Source organism: Acipenser ruthenus, chromosome 4, assembly GCF_902713425.1.
Source record: "Acipenser ruthenus chromosome 4, fAciRut3.2 maternal haplotype, whole genome shotgun sequence".
NCBI lineage: Eukaryota > Metazoa > Chordata > Actinopteri > Acipenseriformes > Acipenseridae > Acipenser > Acipenser ruthenus.
In genome coordinates this window covers 89,649,260-89,672,969 of record NC_081192.1, presented here as the reverse complement: position 1 = coordinate 89,672,969, position 23,710 = coordinate 89,649,260, and the positions used below count along the sequence as shown (strand labels likewise).

The following is a 23,710-nucleotide window of genomic DNA, read 5'->3' as shown; positions in this document are numbered from 1 at the left end:
ATTATACACAACATTGATATTCCCATTATTTTTCATTTTGGCTGCTGCTCGCTGGTGGGAGAGCCGCCTCCCTGTACGCTAGTAGTTTCCATAACACCAAATTATGCTTCCATTCATTTTTCTTGATCTTGTTAACATGCATTTTGATTAATGAGTTCCCCTTATCTAGTCGTTGAGACAGGAAGTGATGTAGGTGACCTGCGATAATTAAGCTTTTTAACGAGAAATGCATTCATTAATGACCTCATCGACTTAATTTCAAAGCATTAACGGATCGATTTAATTAACACGTCATTTGAAAATCACTTGCTACTAAAGCTCTCGCTACAATAACACTGGTTTTTGAAAATCCTGCCCATAGTGTCGTAATAAAAAAATCTTACCTAGCATAAATATTGTGCAAGTGATTGAAAGGGAACAGGGATAGCAGCCTTACTGGAAGTGTTAAGACTGAAGTACACGGAGCATTTCATCTTCATATTATGAGCCTGTCCTCTTTCACAAAAAGTCTCATTTGCACATTTTATAATAATGGACCTGAAGTATTTCGAGACTACAAAAAATGGCTGATTATTATTATTATTTGTTTATTTAGCAGACGCCTTTATCCAAGGCAACTTACAGAGACTAGGGTGTGTGAACTATGCATCAGCTGCAGAGTCACTTACAATTACGTCTCACCCGAAAGACGGAGCACAAGGAGGTTAAGTGACTTGCTCAGGGTCACACAATGAGTCAGTGGCTGAAGTGGCATTTGAACCAGAAACCTCCTGGTTATAAGCCCTTTTCTTTAACCACTGGACCACACAGCTCCAAATGTGAAATTTAACAGATACATTTAGATTATGCCTAGATAATGAGCCTTTCTGTTACTCATTGGATTCCTCGGAAATCCTTTTTAGTTTTATAAATCCCCTCCGGATATAATAATAATAATAATAATAATAATAATAATAATAATAATAATAATAATAATAATAATAATAATAAAAACATGATCATACATATGATCTCTGATGGCATGACAGAAAGTGCCCTCGGCCACCTGGTATTTGCAGTGCTGGTTCAGGTTTCCTTTTCCCTCTCAATGCATCAGCCTGCATATATGGCATCCTGCCTTAAAAACATCTTTCATGCAATGAACTTACAATGTTCTTAAAGCTGACTGTGTTAGACTTTTCACAAAATATATTGTGCAGTAGAAACAAGAGAATCGTGTTGTTACTGAGTGAATCATGATTTTGGCGGTGTACTGTATTTCTAGGTGTGAATTAAAGGGGCAAAAATCTTTATAATATTTCATTTTAAAAATGTAAAGTATCCACTGCAAACTTTCAGCCAATTGGTACTGAATCAATCTGATTTATAGAAAAAGATCTAGTGTATTTTACATTTCTATCTATCTATCTATATTGTAGCCTACGTTGTGTTCCATTGTGACTAAACATTATTGTTCGAAAGTAATTGAAGTGCATATAGATATTTTATATAGGAAATTGTCAAATCTACAAAATGATGGCAGTACACATTAGATTTACTGGAATTGTTTTCTAGCTTTCTGAACTTTAAGTCAGCAAGCTTAAAAAAATTCTCAAGCATGGCATTTCCACAGCTTCTATGCTAGATGGTGCTACAAGGTTAGTGATATGTGCTTTGCAGTACCCAAGCACTCAATCAAATTGTTTTTCCTTCACAAGTAATAACATACATGTTAAATTATATAGAATTAAACTACCATGTGTTATTCTGTTACAGTATGTTTAGAATCTAGTTTAAATTTAAATTATTTAAAACCTCTGTATTTATTTATGTTTTACCTTACTGTATTAAAATGCACTTAGGGTGTGCAACAGTCATTTCTTCCCCCATAGACAGTAACTTAATCAGAGAGTTTGGGAGTTTTTTCTTTTTAACAAACTACCTGTTTAAGTTTTTCTAACCATGGCAAACATCCATGAGTGGAGAAACCACAATACAAAACGATTAAGGACACATATTATGGAATAATAAAAAGATACAAAATTATTATTAAGCCAATTCAAATGGTATACAGTTTATAAAGGTTCGAAATAGTAAAAATGTTGCACTGTTTTCTGCACACTATGCTTCTCTCTGGAACAGAATAGTGCAAACATGCTGTCGCCAGTCATAATGCACAAGAAACAATAACGATATACAAAAGGTCTGTTGGTGCATTACAATGTAACCACCAAAATGATCATTAACTGCCAAATAAATTATTGCTTAAACTGAACATGAACTGCTGTTTTGAACATTGTGTGAGATTTAAATGCTTTGTTACATATACTGTACAGTATCTCCGAGTCCTCTAAACGGCATGCACATCTAAATCTCTATGCCCAAAAAATACAACCAAAAGGGAAAAACAGGTAGAAACAACTCATAACAAAAAGGGATCTTAAACTCACACGCCATAAACGCTTCTTCATTGTTGTTGTCGCTTAAAGCAAATGTTTTTTTAACCTAACTAGCATGCACGCTTAGTTGCAGGAGCTTTATAAAAACACCTATGAGACTGACAACACGATTTATATTCTTAGAATATACCTCACCCCCCTTTCCTGATCCAAGGAAAAAAAAAAAAAGAATTGCTCCATCAATGCCTTTTCTCCAAAGGTCAATTTGCACGATTTTTGTGAATCAAAAATCAAGCTGCTATTGTTACCAAACTAATAAGCAACTTACCGTTCTTACCTGTTTAATAGCCAGGTGTGTTCTGTATGATTCTCTGTTGTTGTTTCTGTTCAGATCATTATTTGCCGTGCTTACTTTTTTTTTTTTGGTTGCCATGCTTACTTTTTTTGCTGTGGATAGTGAGGTGCGTAAACATACTGGTGTTGCCCTATGCACTGAAGTTCATAGGAACTATTTATTATAGTTTTATTTATATATTTAAATAAATTATGATATATAAAATAATAATAATAATAATAATAAAAAAAAACACTTATGTATTGCTGTATAATTACATTTCATGTTTAGGCCAGGGCTGCCCTTCTCTTTACTGAGTTTTTATAATAACAATACTAATAATTCAAAATCTCTCATGTTAGTAGAACACCACTAAACCTGATGGATGCTTGAGGGCATGCAGCAAGCATGCCTTGTCACTGATGAATGATAAAACCTTTTGTGATATGGAATGAAAAAACACAGCTGACCTGCGCAATATCATGTACAAGACATATAACAGCAATTCTGTCATTAGCTGCAGAACAGGGCATAATATCAAAGCGCTAAAAACGCCCTTTTTTTGTAACAGAAATCCCCCTTTTCAGTAGGCATCAACATTTTGTTCCCCTTATTGCTGACCATGCATTTCATAAGATATTGTATCTGATTTGGTTGCCCATTGGTTTATAAAGCAACATGCTACTTTAAATTACTGATATCAGGCAAATGAGGAGACCTGTAATTAGTGGCAATACAATGTAATAAAGCTTTCTCTTTGGCTCAAGCACTTGCCAGGTTGTAGTTTATTTATTTTAAATATTTGGAATTATTCCACAGGAATGGAATGAAAAGATAGGCATTCATATCACTGTGTAGCAGGTTAAATGCTGTTAACACCAGCCCCTGGTAAGCTGCAATGTCTCAATCACATACATACTGTATGCATATTCTGTGCATCAGCAGGTTATTCCTGGCTGATTATATTTCAGCTTCTATTCATTTAACATGATCTCAATCCCTTCCAGCATGTCTAAACTACTCCCAGCTCTATGATATAATGACGAAAGATGACTTGGAAATGGAGAGTTGTAATTTGTAATTCATCTCAACTATGGCTCATTTGGTTATGTTACTTCACATTACCCAACAGATAATTTATAGTAACTCATTGCATCCCTTCTTGTACTTCTGTGCTGCCTTGCCATTGAACATAGATCACAGTCACTGACGTGGATAGTCTTTGCATATACAGAGTTGTTAGCATGGACATCTAGAAAACAAAAAGAATTACAAAAAAGTAACATCTCCAGAGGTGCCCTTGGTACAGGGATGATATCAGTTTTTCAGGGTTTTCTTGTAGTTATTCCATGCTCTGGATTATTATATGTGCTGTAGTCTGATCCAAGGATTTCTCATTTCCCACTACCGAGACCATAACTCATTAGAATTATGCTGGTTTGTTTCCGTAAAAATGTCATCAAGTTTCTCACAACTGAACAATCTCCAGTTATCCATGGTCACCATGCCATTTTCTCTGCTGATTTAAAAAAAAAAGGAAACTTATGGGATTTACTCAACTCTGAAAGGAAAGTAAAAAAACACAAAATTCCACAGCATATAGATGTGATGAATAATGCTCTCATAGTGAAATAGTGAAAACGTAACCGTTTAGATCCCAGAATGCACATGGGCCCCCTTATCTATCTGTATGAGAATGGTGTGTCTGCTGAAATAGAAGCAGTGTAGTGAAGCATAGAGGAGTCGATGAGTGTTCTAGGAACACCAACATATGTCATCAGCACATTGAATGATCAGAATGGTAAACCGTCTTTTATATTTATTTATTCACAATTAGTCCACTGAGAAGCAAGCACTTCGTTCACAGGGACAGCCTGATGGCAGCAGCCAGACCTGGTATAAGAGAGAACCAACAAAAAACAATAACAGAAAAAAATAGAATCCTTTAAAATTGGATTTTATTGTGGTAAAAAGATAGAGAAAGTTAAAAAATATATATCTGCCATGTTTTTTTTTAATTACTTTTTTTTGGAAATTGTGAAGATTATTAGAATCCTATTCGCTTCCTCTATGGAATGCAGAGTGCTTAGACTGTTGGTGAAGCAAATTTAAATGCCAAAAATCCAATCCAACCCTGTTTGTGTGGTTCAATAAGAGATCCATTGCATTTGAATGCCCCATTGAATCTAGATTCGTCGTCAAGGAATGTGCTAAAACACGGGCCTCACTATGGTGACTTCATATCAGGTACAGGGTTTCTAAATCCCAGAGTGACTGAGATCAACTTAACACATTAGTGATTAGTGTATGATTAGTTCACAACCTGTGCCTTCATAAATGAGACGGTATGCTACAGATGCCCCACTGTCTGGTTTCTGATGGTGTTATGGTCTGATGGAGGGTTATGTCACAGCCCAGGAAATAGCAGGGGTAAGGAGTATCTTGGGATGATTTGGGGGTTAAATTATTGAGGTGCTGTGGATTTCTTTTCTTTTTTTAATGTCTCACCTGAAGGTAAGCATCAGGTTTGAGCACAGTGTTTTCCACTCGCAATGGTTCAATATAGAGCATCCTGGGAATCTACAGACCGAGATCCAGAGTTACTGAAGTACTATGTACAAAGTTAGTGCTGTTCTTACTGTGCATCAACCTTGGCTCAAGCAGTAAAAAAAAAACTCCAAGGTGAATGGATAATTGTCTCTATTCTGATAAAAAAAAAAAATCCTGGTTCTTTCATTCGGCAAAGACTGTTAATTGAGTCAAACTGTGTGGCGCGTTTGTGATGTGGACAATAGTCAACTGGATATTGAGCTGGAGCCATCAAATAGATTTTCACTTGCAATATGATACTAAAGGAAATACATATGGCTTTCAACCTTTAAAAGCCTTAAAAAACTGAATTAACACACACATATTTAAAGCAACCAGTTTTAAATAAAACACATATCTACAGTATCCACAAAGCACACAAAAAGATGTGTTTAACATCCTAACCCCCTTATTTTAAAACTGAAATCTCTTGAAACATTTGTCAATAAAATATCTATTGTGAAATAAACATTACATTTTTTTTAAACTTTTTTTTATACAAATTATTTAGCATCTTTGTAAAAAATAAAATAAGAAAATAAAACAAAACATATTATGCTAGAAGTTGTACTTCAGTTTCGCTCACAGTTGTGATCACTGGAATATATATAATTCACGAATCACGCTAAATTGGAAATCTCCAATATAATTCCTCTGTAATTTTGTCAATTTATAGAAAACAATTGTATGGTTTCACTATGTTTACAGTTTTTAAAAATATATTATTTTAAGTCTATTGCTTTTTCATTACTTTGTTTTATGTATTGCTTATAGTTAAAACTAGAACATTTAAAAGAAGGGTCAAAGCTGTAGAAATTTAGTCTAGTTTACGGACAAATGCAATCAATTAACTACATTACATTTTTAAGTAGCATATAAAAGCAACATTATAGGCCATCTTACAAGATTTAGTTTTATGGAACAAGAGAGAAAAATTTCCTTTTGGTGTGATGTGTATTTCTGAAGACTCAGGACTGAATAATGCACCCTAATAATGAGGTATGGAGCTAAGGCTTTTGCTGTAGGCTTTGACCGTCTCCGTGACCTGATTATGTCGGAGAGTGTCAGCAGCCAAGACACTACAAAAGCAAGAGAATCCCATCAAATCCATCTCCAGCATAATCATTCTTACTGCTGCAGGCTTGTTAAAAGCACAGGATCCATCAAGCCTCATTAGCACCATTTAGCATCAAGAAGCTCAAAGAGCAATCACACACTCTTCACATCATTAGGCACAGAGGCACCTCTCTACACACACACACACACACACACACACATCATGTATTACAGCTCCACTGTCTTAATTTAGTCCCTGCTAATTGCACATAAGCAAATAGCGTTTAGTCTGGTGCTAGAACACTGACAGTCTAGAACACTGATGGTCACCAAAAATCTAATCTAATCTTTACAAACACATTGTATATATGATGTGTGTTCCCTCTCCTGATATGCTTACTTACAATTACAAACCCACTCATTTTCTTTTGACACTTTGTGACAGAGATCGAATGAGTCTTAGTGTTAGATCTCCCTCTCGACCTGTGAGAGCACGGTATACGAGGAACAGAGTACCCTTAATGAAATGGCACGACAATTTATTCCGTAGGGTAGATGGAAGTCGGTCAGTTCGGAAGGGGGCGGAGCCATGGCACCCGAGCTCAGTGACCCAGACGGTAAGCGGCGTGGCATCCGAGGACTGGAGGAGCGGATGCGCTCGTTAACCTCGGGGTCATGGGCGAGGGTATAAATAGGGGGCATGGCTTGAGTGATCTGTTCCTTTGCATATGGTTAAAACATATAACCGAGAAGGAGCCCGAAACGTGAACGCGACCGTGAGTGTTTTGTGTCTGTGTCCTAACACTGTGTGTCTTGTGTGTTATTGTCTCACTAAGATTACTGAGCACGATCCGGAGCTGCAGCCGCAGGCCAGCGAAAACCCGGACTTCACCACTCACCTGTTTCACTTTCGGAACTGTCTCTGTGTTTGCACCTTTTAACACTTGTATCACGCACTGTCTTTGTGTACGTGTTTAGTGTGGGTGTCGGAACGGGACTTTGGGGTTGCGGGTCAAACCCGTAGGATTACAATTAGAAGTGATACACGCCGCTGTATCACTTCCAGCACTATTATTATTTACAGGTTTTGCCTTGAGGCTCTGGACATTTATTAAATTAAATAAACACCCTTGCACCTGTACCAACGTCTGTCCGTGTGATTATTCTGCACTGCACTCACCTGCACGTCATTACCACTTTGCCACACACTTGAATAGCAGATATCAAAGTACTTAATATATAGATGAATGCAGTATGCAGACAAACACTCACACTATACATATGTACTCTTTGTATTGGTTGGAAGTGCCTTGTTGTTTCATTTAGAAAGATATGATCAAATATTCCATTGATTTGGAGGCAATGTTTTGACACTTCCAGCCAATACAAATGCGGGGTTGTTGTTACTTGTATGTCCATGCTTTCCAAAAGACAATCCTTAGGGATTTAAAAAAAAGATTGAAATCTCTTTATTTGATTTTTTTTTTCTCCACGTCAAAAGCAACATTCCAGTTTTTCAGGTTACTGTTTGTCTTGTTTCTTTTATATGTGTACAGTGCACACACACACACACGCACACACACACACACACACACACTTTACCCTACAGAGAGCAGCTGTATCTATTTCTCACACCATTATTATTATTATAGCTTGTTATATAAAAAAAAAATAGTCTCTTGATGAAAACTGTGATGAAACAAGAGTTAAGGTAAATAGCACAGGGTTGTCTTAGAGGGCACATTGTCCATACAATCTTCCTTTAATATGTGTTGTGTGCACCTGCGATAAGATGATTCATTAGATAAGGCCTCACTTTGACAAGCATCATCGTTCAAGCCTCTGGGTACTGATGGAACAATTCTGCACCCATCCAGTAAATATGACAAGGTCAGCATTTTACTGATACTCACAGAGTTAAGAGCAAGTAAAGCTTTGTTTATTCCTGCAGAGTTTAACATGCTGCAAATAAACCAGCAATGCTCCCCGTAATGCAACTTCTTTTGCAAATTAGGCACATCAAAATGTGTGTGTCACTGCTTCACTCAATCAGGCAGAGCTGACGCTAGAAGCTGAGTATATTGTATCCTCCTGAAGAACATTCCATCTAAAACTAGCTGTATGTGCTTCATCTTCCTGTTGAAACATACGTTTAAGTAAATAACCTGTTAAGTGATCCATGAACTACTGTGCCCCAGGAAAATGTGTTATTTACTGGACTACCTAGGGGGTTCCCAACAAGAAGCAGAGACAAGTCATTCAAAATGGTGTCCTTTTTTTTTTTCTTGTAACATACACTCATTCATATGGCATATGCAGTAAGGAGAATGACAAGCTCATCGTGTTGTAATTAAGTGCACATTAATGCAAGTGGAAGCAGTCTCAATGTTAAAGACCAAACTTCAAGAACAATGTTTTGACATTAAGGGAACTATTTATTCCCTGCATTTATTCCCTGCACGTAGCAGACAGACTCAATACATGGAAATACTACAGTAGCATGCCAATTATCGCCACCAAAATGGACTGTGTTATGGACTGGGGACGGGGTGGGAGTATTTACTGTAAATAGTTGTGCTCCACTGTGCCTTATTGATTAATTTGCAGTCTTATGTTGTGTCTGTGTGTATGCATGTGGTATGAGTGAGTGAATCCTTGTGTTTCCTCTCTTTCTTAGTGTGTGGCGACCTCGCCCGCTTCTCGCTCCTGCTCTCCCCCGCCCTCTCGTAGCATGCGCGGTACGTCACTGCGTGTGTGAGTGATTGGGCGCCCAGTATGCAAATGTCTGTGTGTCCAGGGTACCCAATGGGAGCCAAGGGCAGAAATCTAAAAGGGAGGCGTGGGTCTGAGCTGAGCTATCCCTGTCTGAGCTATCAGCTTCCTGCTAAGAGCTAATAAACGGTGGTTTTAACTGCCTTTGGACTGCATGCTGCCTCCTGTGTCCATTTATTCCTCAGAACCCACCACTCGCCACCACAATACGCTTCAGTAGTTAAGACTGTAGGTTAAATCAGGATACTGGCGTAAAGTATTTTCCATTTAAAAAAGGCAATGTTAGAATTTACATTATACATTAATTTAATAAGTAACTTGAACTAAAAAAGACCAAAGGAAGAAGCCAACCTAGGCCTAAACAAAGCATAACAGCCAGTTCAATTTGTTTATGACATTAACTAATAGCAGGTTAATGGCTCTTTACCAATCAACTCTTTATTGTTAATAAATACACTCTCTATATTGTATATTGTATGCTTAAAAATACATGTCTATTATTCGTGTCTTCAAGTTACAATAAGCTCCAGACAAGTACCATTTTCTGTATTTTAATTGAATCTGAATGTGTCGATTTGAAACACTAGTATCTGATAAATAGGTTTAATTATTATTATGGTGAACTGAATATTCATGGCTGTTAAGGGATTGTATAAATTTCGTAAATTTATACAATATGTCTCTGATTGGCTTACTAAAATGTACAGACAAAAAATATATGAATACACTGCTATGTAATTACAACTTGGTACAACAACATTACATATGAACTTGCTTAGTACTTGTAATTACAGACACTTAACATAAGGAGGCCGATCAGTCGCTCGTCCTGTTCCGAGTAGCTGATTGATTTCAAAACTTTGTCAAGTTGGGTCTTAAATCATCCACGTGATTCTGCCTCAACACCATGAATGTTCAAGTTTTTTTTTTATTTTTAGGCACACTTCTCAAGACATGCACCGCCCACCTCAGTCACCTATTTCACACTCACCTGTCCTTGTGCATTAGTGACCAGTTGCCCTGTGACCCCCTGAAGACTGGACAGTGCATTTCCGAAGGCCTGCGAGCCGGCTATAGACCCCAAGGCTGCTGCTGCCGCTGCGGCCTGGCTGGCCAGTGGATTGAGCTGAAGAACAAAAGAGCAATATGCACTTTAATGTTATTTACAAGCAAGCTGTGCCTATATATAACTGTATTTACCCTATATTACATTATGTCACCTTTACAGTAATACTGGCTTCAAAGCTGGCTTGAAGAGAAGTGAATAGGGAATTGTGCTAACAGTTTCGGCAGCCGCTAGTGGCTCCTTTGGGCCTGTTTGGGGGCATGAATTTCACTCAGCATGTCTGGACCCCGTAGCTTTAACAATAGAAGGAACAAACATAGCAATGCATCACAGTAACCTGTCCTGTCACCCTCACAAACCACTCTGACTATGAACTATTGCCCATTCGCTGCTTCTTTCTCACGTTTAAAAATGACAGTCTTTATCTTTCCACAAAAGTACAGACAGCTTTATTTTGTAATAAACTCGTCAAACCCCCCAAATGAATATGAAGTGTCTTATTACAGATACCTAGCCAAAGCTAAAGCAGAGAGTATTTAACCATCACACCACTGAGGAATGTTTAAGTTATCAACTTCCAATCTTAAAGTAAACACCTGACTGAACATGAAGTGGACTGTTCATCTTAGTATATGGGATCTATTGAATTTATCTCAAACACAATGAAAGTAACTACCACCGCTGTGTATATTATTAAAACAGGTGGACCAAGGTGAAAACCATCATATGAAAACCATCATGTCTTAGATTGCACATTGGAAATTTCAGATCAGGTCTGCTCGTAAAGTTGAAAAGAAAGTTCACAGAGAATTCGGATGGATACACTTCTGATAATTTTTTTGAGGGACCTTTGAAAAAAAAAAATCATCAAGTCATAATGATCTTTTACCTATACTAAATAAAATGTATTTTCACCTATATTAAGTAAAGAATAAATATCTATTACGACTTAAAACAACAGACAGATTTCTTGTGTTCATATTTTATTATTGCATTATTACTGGTTCAGAAATGCAATTCAAAAAAGGCCACGGATGATCAATAATTTTTCATTGACAGCAATTTTTTTAAATAGCCAGATAATAAAAGTGTGTGTATGTGTGTGTCAAGCGCATCTCTTTAAAATCAATAATCTGATGATTCTTTGGAGGGTACAAATAAAATGAAAAGTTTTTATATTTTAGATGATTTATTTTTTAATGTTTTATGTTACCATGGTAATAGAATGGTTTATTGAAATAAATGTATTGTAACAAATGTTACTGCTATGTTACTACACTTCACTTAGTGTGATGAATGTTATGGTTCTTAGGTTACTACACCTTTAATTCATTGTTAAGTCTTGTAATGCAAACTGATTAGTGCTATAGAGTTTAAATGGCCTTACTTCTGACTTGTGTCATAATATTAGGCTTTGTAAAGCTAACTATCTCTGTAGTAATGCTTACTGTCATTAGGTTTTCATTTGAAAGAGGTTGAGAGTAAAGTCTGCCTACAGCCTATGTTTTCTTGACTGATAATTTAATAGTCAATTTAGAGAATTATTTGCATTGCTGAGTGTATACGTTGTAACAGAGTTGGACCACAAAGTGGGCGGGCCTTGCTTCGCTTTGTTTTTTGTGCTTTGTATTGTAGAACGGGAGCACAGGGATTATTCTGGTAATCACAGTCAACGCACTGAAAACCAATTTGAGACATATATTATTGTGTGTAAAACTGCTTTGATAATGAATTGTTAAAGGAATTTTATTTATGTGGAAAAGTCAATATGAACTGTCAGAACCACATGTCACAGCACAAGCATGTACAGAATGGTTGTAATGCTGTTTAAAATGTATTATTATATCTAAACTTGTATTAAATGGATTTGTATACTAGAAATCCAATGCCTGCCAACAGAACACCCTGGTAAATAAAATATTGTATCTCAGTGGACCAAGAGTGTATACATATTTACAAATAAATAAATATGTACAAACTCAATGGTATTTTACTTTTTTAATAAAAGGTTTGATTCTTGTATATGAAATATGTAAAATTGTGTTTCATAGCCCAAAAGGGAATACAGAATTATGTCTGTTGTAAAAAAAGATTGTTTAATAAGAAATGTAAAATGTCTTGGAAAATATTTGAAGCTACAAAATCCATATTCTGCAATAAATGTTTGTAAAATCTTATTGTAACTCTAGCATTAGTAACAAGAGCTTCATTTGAACAGTAGGGGAAATAGGTTTTACAAGATATCAAGTGTGTCTGTAAGTAATTGGTTCATACTGACTGAAAGCACGTTGCTTTTCTGGTACTACGGTGAGTCATGATATGTATTCCTGTTTTTGTAAATGCACAGGTTTGCACCATATAAAACGTGTTTTTTTTACTGAAATCAATGCACATACACATCAGTGACGGACTGGCTGTATGTAAATGAATGACTCTTCTTCAGGGTATGCAAGGTAAGATTATAATTTTGCATTACTTAACATATGTTCAAGAGAGTTAATTAAGAAACTTCAACTTTTGCAAAGTAACCCAACCAGTATTAGGAACAAAAACAACGTGAGTGTCATGTGAATGTCAGTTATGCCTTCCCACATAGGTTTACTGTGGTTAATATGCACTGTACTTCTGCAGTTTACAAAGCTTAAATTGTGCATTTACTACCATGCCTTAAAAAGTAAGTAGCGGGGTTCTGAAAAATATAGCGTTATACATCCCCAAGTGTTGCTACAACTGTTTTAAAAACGTACGTACAATTTTTCATTGTTAATATCTTGACTTTTTACACTCATAACTTTCATAACTCTGTTTCAAAGCTCTTTTCAAAATGGCTGCTCTAATGCACTGATAGTGTAAGGGTTATTGCCCACATTGTCAAACAGGTAACAATGCAATAACGATCCATGATGTGGTATGGAACAAAAAAGCCAGAGCACTTGTTATGTTTTTTTGTAATCGCTCTTCCTGCAGTGATTTTCAACCCCAGTCCTGGGGACCCACTGTGTCTGCTGGTTTTCATTCCAACTGAACTCTCAATTACTTAACTAGACCCTTACTTGAAATGATAATTTGCTCAGTTAGACCTTTTAATTGTTTTCAACTCTTAAACAGTTGCAGAGTTCAAGTTACTTATAAAATGTTATAGCTAACTTGAAATCTGCAACTGTTTGAGCTAAAAACAATTAAAAAAGGTCTAATTAAAGGAAATATCAGTTTAATTAAAGGTCTAGTTAAGTAATTGAGAGCCCAGTTGGAATGAAAACCAGCTGACACAGTGGGTCCCCAAGACTTGGGTTGAAAACAACTGAGTTAGAGCAGTGGTCTCCAATCCTGGTCCTGGAGGGCCGGTGTCCCTCCTGGTTTTTGTTCCAACTGTACCTTAAATTACTTAATTGGACCAATTAAGTGCCTAACATAAGAAAGTTTACAAACGATAGGAGGCCATTCAGCCCATCTTGCTCGTTTGGTTGTTAGTAGCTTATTGATCCCAGAATCTCATGAAGCAGCTTCTTGAAGAATCCCAGGGTGTCCGCTTCAACAACATTACTGGGGAGTTGGTTCCAGACTCTCACAATTCTCTGTGTAAAAAAGTGCCTCCTATTTTCTGTTCTGATTGCCTCTTTATCTAATTTCCATTTGTGACCCCTGGTCCTTGTTTCTTTTTTCAGGTCAAAAAAGTCCCTTGGGTCGACATTGTCAATACCTTTTAGAATTTTGAATGCTTGAATCAGATCAGCACGTAGTCTTCTTTGTTCAAGACTGAATATATTCAATTCTTTTAGCCTGTCTGCATACAACATGTCTTTTAAACCCGAAATAATTCTGGTTGCTCTTCTTTGCACTCTTTCTAGAGGAGCAATATCCTTTTTGTAGCGAGGTGACCAGAACTGAACACAATATTCTAGAGGTCTTACTAATGCATTGTAAAGTTTTAACATTACTTCCCTTGATTTAAATTCAACACTTTTCACTATATATTCGAGCACCTTGTTGGCCTTTTTTATAGCTTCCCCACATTGTCTAGATGAAGACATTTCTGAGTCAACATAAACTCCTAGGTCTTTTTCATAGATTCCTTCTTCAATTTCAGTATCTCCCATATGATATTTATAATGCACAATTTTATTGCCTGCTTGCAGTACCTGACACTAACTGACATTTGCCATGTGTCTGCCCAGTTCTGAATGCTGTCTAGATCATTTTGAATGACCTTTGCTGCTGCACTGGTGTTTGCCACTCCTCCTATTTTTGTGTCGTCTGCAAATTGAACAAGTTTGCTTACTATACCAGAATCTAAATCATTAATGTAGATTAGGAATAGCAGAGGACCTAATACTGATCCCTGTGGTACACCACTGGTTACCTCACTCCATTTTGAGGTTTCTCCTCTAATCAGTACTTTCTGTTTTCTACATGTTAACCACTCCCTTATCCATGTGCATGCATTTCCTTGAATCCCTACTGTGTTCAGTTTGAGAATACATCTTTTATGCGGGACTTTGTCAAAAGCTTTCTGGAATCTAAATAAAACATGTCATATGCTTTGCAATTATCCATTGTCAATGTTGCATCCTCAAAAAAATCAAGCAGGTTAGTTAGACACGATCTCCCTTTCCTAAAACCATGCTGCTCATTAGAAGCTTAATTGGTCCAGTGAATAGAGCAGCCATTTTAAAAAGAGCTTTCAAACAGAGTTGAAAGTTATGAGTGTAAAAAGTTGTCAGGATGTTAACAATGAAAAGAAAAATTACAGGTATGTTATTTAACAGTTGTAGTAAACACATGGGGATGTATAACACTATATTTTTCAGAACTCCGCTACTTAGCTTTACAGCACTTTGCAATGGATTTTTCTGCAGTAAACTTTTATAGGATTCATTAAACTCTACATTTTGCACCATCTTTCAGAATGGTATCCTGTGTATACTCTCCGTCATGACTAATTACATTTTTAAAATCTTTCTGAATCCTCTGAAGAGGCGCATATGATTTCCCTGGATCTGAGATGTTGCATCTTGGCGGACCTATTTTTTATAAATATCTTTCAATAAATAAATATACTTTATGAAAGTTAGCGATGCAGAAACCGCTGAAGTGCTACCAGTGTATAGCAAATCCATGAGCTTTTCACAATATGCTCAGCGATTGCATTAAATGATAAACCTGCACTGAAGTATTACTTGATAGATCCTTATGCCAGTCGAGTTTGAACATTCGATGGGCGATAAGTGGGTCTGTTTTTTTCAGTTATGTTTAGCATGCAAATACACTATCCAATGTATACCTTTAGAATAATTTGAATGGTGTCTGTCCTAGCCTGTGGGGCTTCTGGATATCGATATCTGTATCGCTATGAAGTTAACAGTGGGAGCCATAGGATGTTGGCAAAGCCTGGATTAAGTAATGTTACTTGTTATCTTTCATCAAAGCTGGACCTCCAGCATGCCAGGAGTGTGATGTACATCATGAAACGGCTTCAGTCCTTAACAGGGCTGCAGTAGAGAGGGAAGGCCTTGGGTTTGAGCCATGGCGACACACACAAAGTGATCTACCTCCCAATTCAGAAGCTGCCAGTCAGATATAATACTGCCCATTGTATCCTGTCTTGTGTAAAATAAGCAACCCTACAGAATACAGCACTTTCCCGCACTGAACTGGAAAAGACTACTGAATAATCTTCCTATCATGAAGCAAGCTAAGCTATCCCACTTTAAACACATGACTTTTGAAGATCACCTGGCTGTAAAGGTCTCCACAGGTGCCTGTGTAAAGGCTCTGGAGGAAGACAGAGTGTGAGTACAGTAAAAAGATTAAATGAAAAACAGCATGAATAGCGTGAGGATCCATTGGAAGGGAATGGAAGGTGCAAAGCGCTCACAACATCCTTTACACAGTATGAAAGTCTTTATGATTGTGTGGGTAATTCCATCCATTCAGGGGTAATGCTGTTCAATAAGCCTATAAAAAGTGCTCTGTCAATGCAATGCCTTTTTCAATAATGTTGATGGCAGGGTCCGCACCATGGAGCTGTAAACACACATAAGGGGAGGATAGCCATGTTTGACTTCCAAACGGCCGATTTTCTACAGCAGTGATTTCTCACACTGCTACTAAGGCAAGCAGAAAATAACAGACCTGCATGATCACCGCTTACCCCATGATTTAAACTGATTGTATGTGTTTCTGGAGAATAAGTAATGATTTCTCTGTTTGTGGACTGGAAATACAATTTGATGTTTACAGCTTTTTTTTCTACTCATGAATGTCGGGGAATATAGTTTGTCTTCAAATGTAACCATCACATTCCTCTTTCATATAAAGGCTATCTGTTTTGAACACTGCTCATCATACTGTCTATTTTACCCTTTACCCATCAACTGTGTTGAATGCCTTTTGAGATTACAAGCAGGTTCAAACCACAGGACCTGAATTTCAGCATGAGGCCAGAGCTTCAGCCATGTACAGTACTCATATTGCAGTAATTTAATAGCAATGCCAGCTGCTTACTGAGAAATTGTAACTAGGTTCTTTAGAAGCCACACCAAATGTTAAATTGAAAAAAGTAAACAAAAATATGGGTAAACAAATAATATGAATGATCAAATGATATGAATGATCATAGGAATGAAGTTCATGGTTTCTCTGTTAATTGTTAGAAGTTGTGCCCCATACTCAAATGTTTCTGAAGGTAAACAAATACATTGAAATTACAAAAATATCTCCAAGAGCCTATAAATGTCATTGTCCAATGTTATTAATATGGTGATATTAACACAACAACACAGATTTAAAAGTCCCTTGAGTTGACATGGAGAATTCATATGGTGTGCAACCTGTATTATTTCTCTATAACTAACTACAAATACCAATATCTATCACTATACTGTAATGTGTACCTATATTTCTCTCAGGCCCTGGGGCCTCAAATTTGATCATGGATTTTCTCTGCATAAACATGAGAACTGAAGGGGGAATTCAGTTCACAGTAAGAGTAGGTCATTTCATACTGTACTATAAATCCCTCCTCCACTACAGTAGTAACGATAAGTACTGAGATCAGTAGTACTTGAGGTTACATGGACTAGTTTCTTCAAAAAAATAAATAAATAAAAAATAACAGTGCGCAACGTTCTGCATAACATTTTCTGGTTTCTTCTTTCAGCCTGGAACCAATTTCACCTTGATCAGGTTGAACAGGTAGAAGACAAGCGCATTAAAGAATTGCATCAATCCACTGTCACATCTCCCTTACCCACCTCACACTCTTCAGTTAATATTGAATAAACATGGGTCAGTAAAGACAAATTACAATATGAAAAAAAAAGAAAAAAGGTGTAACGATTGTGTCAGAATGTTTCACCTCTGTTTACAGAGAGGGAATCATCAGTCTTTAAAATTCTATCTCTTGCAAAAAGAAAAGCACAAAAAAGCAAGAATGTGGAAAAAAATGATTTAAGCACTATTTGCTTCATTGTCCAACACACTTACCATCTGACCATTAAGGTCAGCAAGTGCAATAGCCTGTGTAATCTCCTGAATGGAAAAGAAAAAGTAGACTCTATTTTGTCATGGTGACCCGGCAGATACTGAAAGGGGAGCATGTTTTCTTCCATTGTCTATCTGTTGCTAAAATACTCCATTGCTGGAGTTAAAAACAACCTTCTTGACAATGTAGTGAACTGTCATCCCAATTTGAAAAAAACCTCACCTAGAAGGTTAATGCCAAGAATAGATAGAGAAACTCTTGTTTCTGATGGGGTACTTTACTGTACTATAGTACTGCATTTCTTTAACAGCTTACTAACTTGTCTGTCCAACCACCTACAATCAATATAGAGAATATTTACAGTGGGTCTCTTAACTTTGGTCTCTTGAACTATGAAACCGATTTTTTTTTTTTGTCCATACAGATGCAACCCTATTTTGATATATTTGGTTTTGTCTCATGCTCACTCTTTCCCTCTGCCTTCAAAAAAGCCTCTATCACTCCCCTCCTCAAAAAACCTACCCTCGACCCCACCTCCCTCCAGAGCAACCATCCTGTCTCCCTCCTACCCTTCCTCTCCAAAACCCTCAAGTGGACTGTACACCGACAGCTCTCTGCTTTCCTGTCCAACCACTCTCTGCTCGACCCTCTCCAATCTGGCTTCCGCGCTGCTCACTCCACTGAAACCGCCCTCCTGTCTGTCACCAACTCACTAAACTCTGCCCGAGCTGCCTCTCTCTCCTCTGTCCTAATTCTCCTCGACCTCTCTGCTGCCTTTGACACTGTCGATCACTCTATTCTACTATCCTCTCTCGTTGACCTGGGAATCTCTGGCACTGCTCTGGCCTGGTTCTCCTCCTACCTCTCCAACCGCACTTACCAGGTGACCTGGCGTGGAGCAACTTCCACACCTCGCCCTCTCTCAACAGGAGTCCCCCAAGGGTCAGTCTTGGGTCCTCTCCTGTTCTCTCTCTACACCCGCTCCCTGGGCCCCCTCACCGCATCCTATGGTTTCTCATACCATTTCTATGCTGATGATGCTCAGATTTTCCTCTCCTTCCCCACCTCTGACTCCACCACCCCCTCCCGTATCTCTACCTGTCTGTCTGCTATTTCCTCCTGGATGCACTTGCATCACCTCAAACTCAACCTCTCTAAATCTGACCTCCTTTTCTTTCCCTCCTCCTCCTCCCCCTCCTCTGATCTCTCTATCTCTGTTCCTCTGGAATCTACCACACTCTCTCCCTCTTCCTCCGCTAAGAACCTCGGAGTCACCCTGGACCCCTGCCTCTCTTATTCCCAGCACATCTCCACTCTGGCACGCACTTGCCGATTCTTCCTGAGCAACATCCGAAGAATCCGACCCTTCCTCACCAACTACGCCACCCAGCTCCTGGTCCAGGCCTTGGTACTCTCCCGCCTAGACTACTGCAACTCCCTCCTGGCTGGCCTCCCTGCGTCCGCCATCCATCCGCTCCAGCTCATCCAGAACTCCGCTGCTCGCCTGGTGTTCTCTCTGCCTCGCTTCTCCCATGCAACTCCACTACTCCGCTCACTCCACTGGCTCCCGATCACCGCTCGCATCCAGTTCAAGACTCTTGTACTCGCCTACAGATGCCTTGACCAGACTGCACCCAGCTACCTCCAGACCCTCATCTCTCCCTACACCCCAACTCGATCTCTCCACTCCGCCTGCACTAGAAGACTGGCTCTACCTCCTCTACGCTCCCCTGCCTCCAGAGCCCGCTCCTTCTCCACCCTCGCCCCGCAGTGGTGGAATGACCTTCCCACAGATGTCAGGACTGCCCAGTCCCTGACCACATTCGGCACCTCCTCAAGACTCACCTCTTCAGACAGCACCTGTAGAACTCCTCTGTTTTTCCCCTGGGTCACATTTCACCCTTCCTTAAATGCGCTTTACTTACTCTTATCTGCCCCCTATTTTACTGTATTTAATCCTGTACTTCAGAGTACTATAATCTGTCAAGTGTTTAATCTGTAGTATTTTGTATTTAATTATATCCTGATGTAACTATCACTGACACTTATCTGCTGTATTATTGAATTGTATTTTGTCACACTTGTACTTGCTTGAACCAAAGTCATTGTATTCATCATTGTATTTATCTTGCTCTAAATTGTATTATTACTTGCACTGTGATTCTTGAAATGTATTTGTTTACGACTGTAAGTCGTCCTGGATAAGGGCGTCTGCTAAGAAATAAATAATAATAATAATAATTATTTGTTTTAGTACTTTTTCCATTTTCTTGACATGCATGTTTAGGTTATTTATATAAAGCTTATCAAGTACACTGCTCTTAGATATTATTTCTAATGGGTTATGAAAAAATTGTAAGAGGAAGACATAAATCAAGCAATTTCTAAATTATTTAATGTGTGTCTACTGTATAATTCCTTGAACTGTGTAAATACTTCTGAACCCACAAAAGAAAATGATACTAATATGGCATTAAAAGGGAAAACAAGCTGATACAGTGCTGTAGGAATAGGATTTTTATTTTTTTACTCCTTTCCTCTTCCCTGTGATCTTAATCAAGTGTGACATGAGAAAATACACTGGGCTCACCCAGCCAGAATCCTCCTGCCACCTGAAAATGTCCTCAATATTACACTGTTTAGGCCTTTACAATGATCCTTCCGACATCAATTTTGCACATGTACATCAAAATGCCATTAGAAATGGTCACAAACACCTCCGGCTCGCGGGGCCCTCTACACAGGCGCTCCAATCGAAAGCTGCCTCTAAAGACTCCCTAGTGATTGGCAAAAGGTTTCCTTCGATTACTCATTTGAAAGCTTTCGGCTGCAGAGAGGCATCTTGGGGAAGGAAAGTGGAGAATCAAAAAAAAAAAAAAAAATCTACATTGAGCGCCTCTCAAAATACTGTAAAGAGGCATAACAAAAGGAAAAGCCAAAAGCATTTTATGAGCAACTATTTTACTCTTAATTAATAAAAAGCTGATATTCACCTATTGCAGTCAAGCACCAGCCACTCAATTATAGATAGTTAAAAACTCCAGTATGTTTTTGCAATGGGTCTTGGTACTGCCTCAGTGTGCTGAGGTTCAGGCAAAAGCTCATATAAGCTGACAGAGGAGCTATCTTGCTTGCAGGGTGCATTTTGACAAGACGGGGTGGAACTTGACTGAAACAAGACTGTTTTCTGCACCATTGCAGTCAGTACATGCTGAGGATCCTAAATTATGAACTAACAAGCAGTGGCTATGCGGGGTCCCTTCTCAGACAGGAGGTGTAAACACTAAAACAACTGTGGTGAGGAGTGCTACAAGATCAATCCCTTTTTTTCACATCACTTGTCAGGTGAGACTAGAATGCATGTATTTTAATTGCCAATTTCTTGAAAGATGAACCACTTTTTTTAACCCTGGGATACTGTGTAAGATTAACAGCAGCATTTAATTTAAGTTCAACTGGTAATACATATTCTATAGATGTTTACTGATTACAAATAATGAACACAAGTTAGACAGCATAGACAGGGCACACTTTCTCTTGGTGGGTGCTGCTGATGAACTTACAGCATTGCATGATAAAGTACATGTGTAGCCTGGGTATGCTTCTATACTATGAGAGGAAGTCAGGTGTGGCTTACTCTACCATGTATACTGTACAACATTTAATTTATTCAGATAAAACTCATTAGATCAGTAAAAGGGTTTCAATCAAGCAATATTAACTTACAAAGTGAGTCACACTATTCCTTGTCAATGGAAGTCAGAACACCCGCTCCACAAAGGACAGCTCACTGGATAAAAGTGTGTTTGTGAAATTAACATCTGCTTGTGTTGTGTGGATAAACAAAGGGCAGATGCTACTATCAATCCATCACCTTTCAAGAACATGCAATTTATTATAAAAAAGTATATAAAAAAATAAAAACCTTACAACAAAATAATCATCAATAAGAAATACCTGATGCATGAAGAAATCCTCTGCGACAGTTTTATTATTTTTCAAAGATGAAAACTAACCCGATATTCTCCCCAGTGATATTTATTATCTATTTATGTCGTTCTGTTCTGTGGAAGAACTTTTACAATTGTTTGACATATAAATTTAGCATTTGACTGACTTTAATATCCATTTGATCAATAGGAAATGATCTTTCAATGGCTTAAACTCAATATCTAAAGGGTCATCGATGGCAAAGCTTAATAAACACAATAAGGCTAAAATCATTACCCCATTCCTACAGTCAAAAAACAGGTTATAATAAAGACAAATCTAAAGTTAAAATCTAAATGCATTATCATGCTTCTTTTCATCATGTCTGTTGGCCCCACTGACAGTTGAGTAGCTTTCTTTGCAGTTGCTCGGAGTTCAATACAGCCATATTTCTAACTGATGTACAGTAAAATCTCCCTGGAGTGCAACATTACATTTTAACATGCAGTTGCCTCAAGACACCCTATTATAAACAGAGTAATGGGAGTGCCTAAGTTAATTAACAAGCCTTTTACTATACCTCAGGGGAACTGGGGTTTGAATCTGAGAATTGGTAGCCTTTTGTCGACTTCTTTAACTTAACATTTTTTAATTATTCATGTTTATAAAATGTACTCAGCTAAAATGTTACAATACCTCTTCCAGCTCAATAAATACCTACTTTTTATCTGTCAAATATAAAAAACAGCATTGAAAGAAGATAGTGTAGCAGAACAGAATGCTGTAGCAGAACTCTAAATAATATAATATATAGTCATGCTTTGTAGAAACAGGGTTTTTCCAGGCTCAGTCGCCCTCACACATTGAACGATTCCCTTAGGTCTTCTATTTGAGTGACTTCTACCTGTGTTCATGGTTCAGTTCCAGTTCAGGTCAGTCTCGTCGATTCTGGCAGTATCTAGCAAAGTTCTCAATGGGCAGGTAAAAAAACAAAAAAAATCTGAACATTTAATAATCAAGTACACCTGAAAAAGATCCTCATAAATTGCAACAACTTTGATTCAGACACTTAAAGTACTTTACAAATCCCTCACATGTGCCTACTGTGCCACACTGGCTCTATAGGACTAGAATTTAGCACGGTTATCCTGGAACCTTTGAAAAACAGTAGCAGTAAACGCATCACAAAAAAAGGCTACTGCTATCGAGTTACCACTGAGAAAAAGTCTCTGCTTGAGACTGTTAATGGTCTTGAGAAGTTTGCATGGTTGCAGAATATGGAGCCCCTTAAAGGGCCTGTTTTTTAAATGAGAACCACTTAACAAGAACTGAAGTCTCTACTGAAGTCCACGTTACACATAACACCCATTCACTTTGGAAAAATGAATCCAACAGTAAAGCAGCAGTTATTAAGTGTGTCTGGAGTCTAGGGGGTTCCCAGTATTTATAATCTACATTATTCCTTATGTTATTAATTGTTTACCCAGGCACTGAGGAGCAGTACCGTGTTTTCAGTGGCTACCTGCTGCACTTCTTTTCAATTTTATACATGGTTTACTGCACTGTGTTTACATTTCTTTCTACACAGCTGAAAAAGGGCTTTTTTAAAAATCATTTCAACTTTTGTGTACATATGGTAAACTTACTTTCTAATCATCCTGTATGTATGTGTGTGTGTGTATACCCCGTTTTTAATGATCCCAACAGCAAGAACCGATTTTTTCATATTATATATATACTGTATATATAAACTAAAATACAAAGTGCACCACTATGCTTGTTATTAGAGGTGCAAATCAATATAATGCAATTTATATATTAAGCAAAGTCTCAATAAAGATCCAAATGTTGGCAAATGCTTGTAGCTTGATAGTAGACATTGTAGAGACGTCTTTGTTTGTCAGTGTCGAAACGTGTTGTGTGGTGTAAAGCCATCTGTTTATATGTTGCTTTTGTTTTTAACAATAAAATGAAATGCGTTATAATAAGTACTTTGTAGTGGTCATGTCTACTATCAAGCTACAAGCCTTTGCCAACATTTGGATCTTTATTGAGACTTTGCTTAATTATATATATATATATATATATATATATATATATAT

At 37.7% G+C, this 23,710-nt stretch overlaps 1 protein-coding gene across 2 annotated transcripts in view; it reads right to left on the bottom strand.

Annotated features, from left to right (window-relative positions):
• The window catches only part of LOC117400093 (POU domain, class 6, transcription factor 2-like), a 124,550-nt gene that overhangs the window by 13,894 nt on the left and 86,946 nt on the right, over window positions 1–23,710 (bottom strand). For both annotated transcript variants that reach the window (XM_059023063.1, XM_033999534.3), the window contains one exon: window positions 10,121–10,255. In XM_059023063.1, coding sequence (XP_058879046.1) covers window positions 10,121–10,255 — 135 coding nt within the window. The remainder of the gene's footprint in view (window positions 1–10,120; window positions 10,256–23,710) is intronic.